Here is a 10,000-nt window from a genome sequence, read left to right as displayed (position 1 = left end):
CCTGTTGTTACTGCATGGAAGGGGGTAAGTCCTAAAGGGGGGACGAGGTTGCGGGGTGGAGACGGCACAGGTTTGGTATCGCCACCGCCCGTGGGTTAGGACGCTGAGCTTGTCGATCAGAAGGTCGGCAGTTTGGCGGGTCGAATCCCGAGTGCCGCGTAGCAGAGTGAGCGCCTGTTCCTCGTCCCAGCTTCTGCCAACCTAGCAGTTCGAAAGCACGTAAAAAATGCAAGTAGAAAAATAGGAACCACTCCGGTGGGAAGGTAACAGCGTTCCGTGAGCCTTTGGCATCTAGTCATGCCGGCCACATGACCACGGAGACGTCCTCGGACAAGTGCTGGCTCTTCGGCTTTGAAACGGAGATGAGCACCGGCCCCTAGAGTCGGAAACAACTAGCACGCATGTGCAGGGGAACCTTTACCTTTTAACTTTAGCTTACGCAGCGTTGCTCAACCTCAGTAGCTTTAGGAGGGGTGGACTTCAAATCCCAGAATTCCTCTGGCCAGGCAATTCCAGGAGTGGAAGTCCGCCCCTCTTTTAAAGCACGCTGTCTGAGGAATTCTGGGAGTGGAAGTCCTCCCCTCTCAAAGCATGCTGGCTGGAGAATTCTGGGAGTTGAAGTCCGCCCCTCTTAAAACATGCCAGCTGGGGAATTGTGGGACCTCTCTTAAACCACACCGGCTGAGGGATTCTGGGAGTGGAAGTACACCCCCCCTTAAAGCATGCGAGCTAGGGAATTCTGGGAGTTGACGTCCACCCATCTTTTAAAGCAAGCTGGCTAGGGGGTTCTGGGAGCTGTAGTCCCTCCCTCTCAAAGCATGCTGGCTGGAGGATTCTGGGAGCTGAAGTCCACCCATCTTTTAAAGCAAGCTGGCTAGGGGATTCTGGGCGTTGTAGTCCCTCCCTCTCAAAGCATGCTAGCTGGAGGATTCTGGGAGCGGAAGTCCACCCATCTTTTAAAGCACACTGGCTGGGGAATTCTGGGAGCTGAAGTCCACCCATCTTTTAAAGCAAGCTGGCTAGGGGGTTCTGGGAGTTGTAGTCCCTCCCTCTCAAAGCATGCTAGTTGGAGGATTCTGGGAGCAGAAGTCCACCCATCTTTTAAAGCATACTGGCTGGGGAATTCTGGGAGCTGAAGTCCACCCATCTTTTAAAGCAAGCTGGCTAGGGGGTTCTGGGAGTTGTAGTCCCTCCCTCTCAAAGCATGCTAGTTGGAGGATTCTGGGAGCAGAAGTCCACCCATCTTTTAAAGCATACTGGGCTGGGGAATTCTGGGAGCTGAAGTCCACCCATCTTTTAAAGCAAGCTGGCTAGGGGATTCTGGGAGTTGTAGTCCCTCCCTCTCAAAGCATGCTAGTTGGAGGATTCTGGGAGCTGAAGTCCACCCATCTTTTAAAGCACACTGGCTGGGGAATTCTGGGAGCTGATGTCCACCCATCTTTTAAAGCAAGCTGGCTAGGGGAATTCGGGGGGTTGATGTCCACTCCTCTCCAGGTGTGCTGGCTGGAGCAGGGGGGGGGTTGGACTGGATAACCTCCAAGGACCCTTTCCAACTCGGCTCTTCTCAGAGGGACTGTCTTCTCTTGCAGGGGAGAACCGGACAGCCGTCCCCAGTGCTCCCCCTCTGGGACCCCTGGGTACCACCCCAGCCATCTCCGCTCCCATCCCCACGGCTCCCCCACTCCACACGTACCCGCTGCCTCCGCTTGGCGGTAAGTCAGTCGGCGTAGCAGGCGGTCCTCTTGTGTGGATGGTCCTGTGCGTCTCAGCTCCTCCCCCCCCCCGCTGACCATATTCCTGCCCTCTTCTTTCGATGTAGACGTTTGCTATGGGCCTCTGGCCATCGCCTCGCTGCCGGACGCCAGCTTCACGGCCTCCGCGCAGCAGCCGGAGAACCCGGCGCACGCCGCTCGGCTCGGGCGCCTTCTGCCTGGGTCTGATTTGCAGGGTTGGGCCCCGCCAGCCGAAGTGTATCCAGAGCTGCTCTCTCGGCCTCCCTACCTGCAAGTGGATCTGGGCGAGGCCAGGAACCTGACAGGTAAGGCGCCTGGTCTGGAGGGAATGGGACAGCTTGTCCCGGCCAACTCGCCGTGGCCAACTGGTCCCGGCCAACTCGCCGCAGCCAATTCATCACAGCCAACTCAAAGTGGCCAATTTGTCCCAGCCAACTGGCCATGGCCAACTTGTCCTGGTCAACTCGCCATAGCCAATTCGTCACGACCAGCTCGGCGTGGCCAATTCGTTGTGGCCAACTCGCCGTGGCCAATTCGTCGTGGCCAACTCCTCGTGGTCAATTCGTCATGCCCAAATCGCCATGGCCAGTTTGTCCGGGCCAACTCGCCATGGCCAATTCGTCACGGCCAGCTCGGCGTAGCCAATTTGTCGTGGCCAACTCACCATGGCCAATTTGTCATGGCCAACTCGAAGTGGCCAATTCATCACGGCCAAGTCACCATGGCCAATTCGTCACGGACAACTTGCCATAGCCAATTCGTCACGGCCAACTTGCCAACAATGCCATGGCCAATACATCATGGCCAACTCGTCATGGCCAATTTGTCACGGCCAACTCACTGTGGCCAACTCGTCACGGCCAGCTCGGCGTAGCCAATTCATCACAGCCAACTCGCCTTGGCCAATTCGTCACAGCCAACTCGCCGTGGCCAATTGGTCACAGCCAGCTCGGCGTAGCCAATTCGTCGTGGCCAACTCTCCATAGCCAATTCATTGTCTCATCTTGTCTCGTTTCCCCTCCCCTCCCCTCCCCTCATCTTATCATCTTATCTCATCTCATCTCATCTCATCTTGTCTTATCATCTTATCTTGTCTTGTCTTGTCTTGTCTTATCCTATCATCATCTCGTCTCATCTCATCTTATCTTACCTTAGCATCTTGCCTTGCCTTGCCTTGCCTTGCCTTGTCTTATCTTATCTTATCTTATCTTATCTTATCTTATCTTATCTTATCTTATCTTATCTTATCTTATCTTATCTTCTCATCTCATCTCATCTCATCTTGTCTTATCATCTTATCTTGTCTTGTCTTGTCTTATCCTATCTTATCATCTTATCTCATCTCATCTCATCTCATCTCATCTCATCTTACCTTAGCATCTTGTCTTGCCTTGTCTTGTCCTATCTTATCATCTCATCTCATCTCATCTCATCTCATCTCGTCTCGTCTCGTCTCATACCTTAGCATCTTGTCTTACCTTGTCTTGTCCTATCTTATCATCTCATCTCATCTCATCTCGCCTTGTCTTATCATCTTATCTTGTCTTATCCTATCTTATCATCTCATCTCATCTCATCTCATCTTATCTCATCTTACCTTACCATCTTTTCTTGCCTTGTTCTATCTTATCATCTCATCTCATCTCATCTCATCTCATCTCGTCTCGTCTTGTCTTGTCTTATCATCTTATTTTGTCTTGTCTTGTCTTATCCTATCTTATCATCTCATCTCATCTCATCTCATCTTACCTTAGCATCTTGTCTTGCCTTGCCTTGTCTTATCATCTTATCATCCTCATCTCATCTCATCTCATCTCGTCTTGTCTCATCTCGTCTCATCTCGTCTCGTCTCATCTCATCTCGTCTCATCTCATCTCATCTCATCTCATCTCATCTCATCTCATCTCGTCTCGTCTTGTCTTATCATCTTATCTTGTCTTATCCTATCTTATCATCTCATCTCATCTCATCTCATCTCATCTTACATTACCATCTTGTCTTGCCTTGTCTTGTCCTATCTTATCATCTCATCTCATCTCATCTCATCTCGTCTTGTCTTATCATCTTATTTTGTCTTGTCTTATCCTATCTTATCATCTCATCTCATCTCATCTCATCTTACCTTAGCATCTTGTCTTGCCTTGCCTTGTCTTATCATCTTATCATCCTGATCTCATCTCATCTCGTCTCGTCTCGTCTCGTCTCGTCTCGTCTCGTCTCGTCTCATCTCATCTCATCTCATCTCATCTCATCTCATCTCATCTCATCTCATCTCATCTTCTATTGATTGAATTCTCTCCGTCTTTCCCAGGGGTCGTGATCCAAGGAGCAGGGACCTCTGATGCCTACGTGACCAGCTTCTTCCTCCAGTTCAGCCTGGATGGCGAGAGATGGCACGACTACCGAGAACTGTCTGCTAGAACCGCCAGGCCCGAAGCGAAGGTTGGCATCTCCTCTTGAGGAGGGATCGTTCTGGGCAGAGGAGATCGGGGGATTCCCGATCTTCTGGAACCGGGTGGCAGGTCCAAAGCTGAAGGCTTGGCCTGTAAACCTCTTTGGAGTAGGGGAACTCTCCTTCTTGGACAGACGTTGGATGGCCGCTTCTGAGATGGGGATAATTTGGTCGCAGAGAGCAGGGCAAGATGGGGAAAGAGATCAAGTGGAATCACAGAGTTGGAAGGGACCGTGGAGGTCATCTAGAATCACAGACTTGAACTCACTGGCCCAAAGTCACCCAGCCAGTTTTTCATGGTCGGAAGCAGGACTAGAACTCCCCGTCGCCTGCTGATGGGCCCAAAGTCACCCAGCCGGCTTTCATGCCTCAGGCGGGACTAGAACTCCCCGTCGCCTGGTGATTGGCCCAAAGTCACCCAGCTGGCTTTCATGCCTAAGGGGGGACTGGAACTCCCAGTCTCCTGGTGATTGGCCCAAAGTCAGCCAGCTGGCTTTCATACCTAAGGCGGGACTAGAACTCTCCGTTGCCTCGTGATTGGCCCAGTCACCCAGCTGGCTTTCCTGCCTAAGGCGGGACTAGAACTCCCAGTCTCCTGGTGATTGGTCCAAAGTCACCCAGCTGTCTTTCATGCCTCAGGTGGGACTAGAACTCACCTTCTCCTGGTGATTGGCGCAGTCACTCAGCCAGTTTTCATGCCTCAGGTGGGACTAGAACTCTCCATTGCCTGGTGATTGGCCCAAAGTCACCCAGCTGGCTTTCCTGCCTAAGGCAGGACTAGAACTCCCCGTCTCCTGGTGATTGGCCCAAAGTCACCCAGCCGGCTTTCATGCCTAAGGCGGGACTAGAACTCTCCATTGCCTGGTGATTGGCCCAAAGTCACCCAGCTGGCTTTCCTGCCTAAGGCAGGACTAGAACTCCCCGTCTCCTGGTGATTGGCCCAAAGTCACCCAGCCGGCTTTCATGCCTAAGGCAGGACTAGAACTCTCCGTCGCCTGGTGATTGGCCCAAAGTCACCCAGCCGGCTTTCATGCCTAAGGCGGGACTAGAACTCTCCGTCGCCTGGTGATTGGCCCAAAGTCACCCAGCTGGCTTTCATGCCTCAGGCGGGACTAGAACTCACCTTCTCCTGGTGATTGGCGCAAAGTCACCCAGCCAGCTTTCATGCCTAAGGCGGGACTAGAACTCACCTTCTCCTGGTGATTGGCGCAAAGTCACCCAGCCAGTTTTCATGCCTCAGGTGGGACTAGAACTCCCCATTGCCTGGTGATTGGCCCAAAGTCACCCAGCCGGGTTTCATGCCTAAGGCGGGACTAGAACTCTCCGTCGCCTGGTGATTGGCCCAAAGTCACCCAGCTGGCTTTCATGCCTAAGGCGGGACTAGAACTCACCGTCTCCTGGTGATTGGCCCAAAGTCACCCAGCTGGCTTTCATGCCTAAGGCGGGACTAGAACTCCCAGTCTCCTGGTGATTGGCCCAAAGTCACCCAGCTGGCTTTCATGCCTCAGGCGGGACTAGAACTCACCTTCTCCTGGTGATTGGCGCAAAGTCACCCAGCCAGCTTTCATGCCTAAGGCGGGACTAGAACTCACCTTCTCCTGGTGATTGGCGCAAAGTCACCAGCCAGTTTTCATGCCTCAGGTGGGACTATAACTCCCCATTGCCTGGTGATTGGACCAAAGTCACCCAGCTGGCTTTCATGCCTCAGGCGGGACTAGAACTCCCTGTCTCCCGCTTTCTAGCCTGGCGTGCCTTAACCGCTAGGCCACCCTGCGCATCTCTCGCATTTCCTCCTCCCCAGCTCTTCCAAGGAAACGCGGACGACTCCACGCCCGTCGCCAGGACCTTCCAGCGCATGGTGCCCGCCCGGCACGTGCGCCTCTTTCCCCACGACTTCCACAACGGAATCTTTCTGCGCCTGGAGTTGCTGGGTTGCGGAAAAGGTGGGAGCCGGGATTTCTGGGCGGGCTCTGCCTTCGGGTGGGCCAAAGAGGAAGGAAGGGAGACAAATGTGACACAATTTGTGGACTCTGCACCTAAGCCCTGGAAGGGGACCTTTTGGCTGCTTCACACAACCCTTGAAATGAACTCAGTGGGTCAGCATGCTGGGTTTAGGGCGTTGTGGGAATCCTGGCACCCTCTTGCCGTGTTTTGTGGACACTTGCATCCCTGGATTTATTTGTAACCATGGAACCTGTGTATCATCATCATCATCATCATAGAAGGGCAGAGTTGGAAGGGACCGTGGAGGTCATCTCGTCCAATCCCCCTGCTCGAGCAGGGAACCCTACACAGATAGTCCTCGACTTAAGTTCACAATTGAGCCGCCAATTGCTCTTGCTAAGTGAGGCAGTTAAGTTGACGACCTTTCCTGCTCCTGTTGTTAAGTGAATCCTTGCAGTTGTTAACTTTGTGATGCGGTTGTTAAGTGAATCCCAGCTCCCCTGTGGACTTCGCTAACCCGAAAGACGCCGGGACACTGCGACTGTCATAAATACAGGCCCATTCCATTCCACCGATTCTGTTCTGTTCTGCTCTGTCTGTTCCGTTTCATTCCATTCCATTCCACCTATTCTGTTCTGTTCCATTCCGTTCCACCTATTCTATTCTGTTCTGTTCTGTTCTGTTCTGTTCTGTTCCAATCCATTCCATTCCATTCCACATATTCTATTCTATTCTGTTCTGTTCTGTTCTGTTCCGTTCCATTCCATTCCATTCCATCTATTCTGTTCCATTCCATTCCATTCCATTCCATTACCATTCCACATATTCTATTCTGTTCTGTTCTGTCCTGTCTGTTCTGTTCTGTTCTATTCCATTCCACATATTCTATTCTGTTCTATTCCATTCCACATATTCTATTCTGTTCTGTTCCTATCAGTTCCTTTCTACATATTCTATCCTGTTCTGTCTGTTCTGTTCTATTCCATTCCACTCCACGTATTCTATTCTGTTCTGTTCCATTCCACCTATTCTATTCTATTCTGTTCTGTTCTGTTCTTTTCCAATCCATTCCATTCCACATATTCTATTCTATTCTATTCTATTCTATTCTATTCTATTCTATTCTATTCTATTCTATTCTATTCTATTCTATTCTATTCTATTCTATTCTATTCTATTCTATTCTATTCTATTCTATTCTATTCTATTCTATTCTATTCTATTCTATTCTATTCTATTCTATTCTGTTCCATTCCGGTCCATTCCATTCCATTCCATTCCATTCCATTCCATCTATTCTGTTCCGTTCCTTCCTTCCATTCTCTTCTCTTCTATTACATTACATTACATTACATTCCACATATTCTATTCTGTCCTGTCCTGTCTGTCCTGTTCTGTTCTATTCCATTGCACATATTCTATTCTGTTCTGTTCTATTCCATTGCACATATTCTATTCTGTTCTGATCATTCCATTCTACATATTCTACATATTCTATTCTGTTCTGTTCTGTCTGTTCTGTTCTATTCCATTCCATTCCACGTATTCTATTCTATTCTGTCTGTTCTGTTCTATTCCATTTTACATATTCTATTCTGTTCTGTTCCATTCCACGTATTCTATTCTATTCTATTCTTTTCTGCTCTGTTCTGTTCCGATCCCTTCCATTCCGTTCCACATATTCTATTCTGTTCTGTCCTGTTCCATTCCATCTATTCTGTTTTGTTCTGTTCTGTTCCGTACTATTTCAGATTGAGATCCTCAATCACTCTCTCTTTCAGTTTCCCCGGAGCAACCAGGCTGGCCCACGTCCCCCCCAGGATGGAGGCCTTGCTGGGCTGGTGAGTTCCAGTGCCGGAATGGACGGTGTGTGCCTGCCGGGCACCATGGGGCCATCTGCAATGGAGTCGACGACTGTGGGGACTTCTCGGATGAGCTGCGGTGCGGTGAGCGGACAAACTGGAGACGCGGCAGCACAAAACCTCTCCTATCCAGGGTGGGAGGTTGGTGGAGTTAATCAGTGGAACAGCTCGCCACCAGAAATTGTGAATGCTCCGACAACGGACGTTTTGACAAGGAAAATGGACAACCATTTGGTCTGAAAGGGTACAGGGGTTGGACTAAAGGACCTCCAGGGTCCCTTCTAACTCTGCCATTCTATTCTATTCTGTTCTGTTCTGTTGTCTAATCTTTTCTATTATACTCCATTCCATTCTATTTTCTATTTTCTATTCTATTCTATTCCGTTCCATTCTACTGTCTATTTTATTCTGTTCTGTTCTGTTCCGTTCTATTTTCCATTCTTTTCTATTCTATTCCTTGTACTGTATTGTCCTATTCTATTCTCTTCTGCTCTTTTCTGTTCTGTTCTATTTTGTTCTGTTCCATTCTTTCATTCTATTTTCTATTCTTTTCTATTGTATTCTGTTCCATTCCATTCGATTGTCTATTTTATTATGTTCTGTTCTGTTTTCTTTTCTGTTCTAGTCTGTTCTCTGTTCTGTTCCATTTTATTTTCTATGGTCTATTCTGTTCTGTTCTGTTCTGTTTTCTAATCTTTTCTATTATATTCTATTCCATTCTATTGTCTATAGTCTATTTTGTTCTGTCCTGTTCTGTCCTGTCCTGTCCTGTTCCATTCTATTTTCTATTGTCTATTCTATTCTGTTCCATTCCATTCTATCGTCTATTTTATTCTGTTCTGTTCTGTTCCATTCTATCTTCTATTCTATTCTGTTCTGTTCTGTTCCGTTCCATTCTATTGCCCTATTCTATTCTTCTCTGTTCTATTCTGTTCTATTTTATTTTATTTTCTATTCTATTCTGTTCTCCGTTCTGTTCCATTTTATTTTCTATTGTCTATTCTATTGTGTTCTGTTCCGCTCTGTTCCATTTTATTTTCTATTGTCTATTCTGTTCTGTTCTGTTCTGTTTTCTAAGCTTTTCTATTATATTCTATTCCATTCTATTGTCTGTAGTCTATTTTGTCCTGTCCTGTTCTGTCCTGTCCTGTTCCATTCTATTTTCTATTCTATTCTGTTCCATTCCATTCTATCGTCTATTTTATTCTGTTCTGTTCTGTTCCATTCTATCTTCTATTCTGTTCTGTTCCATTCTATTGTCCTATTCTATTCTTCTCTGTTCTATTCTGTTCTATTTTATTTTATTTTCTATTCTATTCTGTTCTCTGTTCTGTTCCATTCTATTTTCTATTGTCTATTCGATTCTGTTCTGTTCCGTTCTGTTCCATTTTCTATTTTCTATTCTATTCTGTTCTGTTTTCTAAACTTTTCTATTGTATTCTATTCCGTTCTATTGTCTGTTGTCTATTCTGTCCTGTCCTGTCCTGTCCTGTCCTGTCCTGTTCGGTTCCTTTCTATTTTCTATTTTCTACTCTATTCTATTCTGTTCCATTCCATTCTATTGTCTCTTTTATTATGTTCTGTTCTGTCCTATTTTCTGTTCTGTTCTATTCTGTTCTATTTTCTGTTCTGTTCCATTCTATTTTTGATTGGGTTCTCTTCTGTTCCGTTCCGTTCCATTCCATTTTGGGTTCGCTTGCGGCCGTAAGTCAAGACTTTCCTGTAATGAAATGGCTCGTTCACCTAGTTCAGCCATTGTGTGTGTGTGGGTGGGTGGGCAATGTGTAGCCCACGGCAACCTGTGTCTCTGACACATCCATACAAGCAGGGCCTTCTCGGAGTGTGCCCCGCTGCCTCTCCACTGCCCCCTCCTGTCCTTTACCTGCAACAACAGGTAGGCAAGCAGCTCCTGTCCTGGCTCCCCCTTCGCAGGTGTGGCCCCCTCTATGGAGCCCCCCACCCCGGAGGGCTGCCCGGTGCCCCACTTCCCCTGCGCCTTTTCCGATCTC

General features: G+C 48.4%; 1 protein-coding gene across 1 annotated transcript in view; it reads left to right on the top strand.

Moving 5' to 3' along the window:
* LOC308679056 (SCO-spondin-like) overlaps nt 1-10,000 on the top strand; it is a gene marked incomplete at its 5' end in the record, with an annotated part of 188,318 nt that overhangs the window by 73,908 nt on the left and 104,410 nt on the right. Inside the window, 7 exons of the mRNA XM_081346291.1 lie at nt 1-24; nt 1,590-1,712; nt 1,820-2,038; nt 4,045-4,175; nt 5,987-6,128; nt 7,911-8,075; nt 9,924-10,000. The exon at nt 1-24 is cut by the window's left edge and continues 31 nt beyond it; the exon at nt 9,924-10,000 is cut by the window's right edge and continues 107 nt beyond it. Coding sequence (XP_081202417.1) covers nt 1-24; nt 1,590-1,712; nt 1,820-2,038; nt 4,045-4,175; nt 5,987-6,128; nt 7,911-8,075; nt 9,924-10,000 — 881 coding nt within the window. The remainder of the gene's footprint in view (nt 25-1,589; nt 1,713-1,819; nt 2,039-4,044; nt 4,176-5,986; nt 6,129-7,910; nt 8,076-9,923) is intronic.

The sequence above is a fragment of the Vipera berus genome (assembly GCF_964194415.1).
Source record: "Vipera berus genome assembly, chromosome: Z".
NCBI lineage: Eukaryota > Metazoa > Chordata > Lepidosauria > Squamata > Viperidae > Vipera > Vipera berus.
The sequence above is the reverse complement of the archived record's forward strand: the minus strand, read 5'-3'. Positions and strand labels throughout refer to the sequence as shown.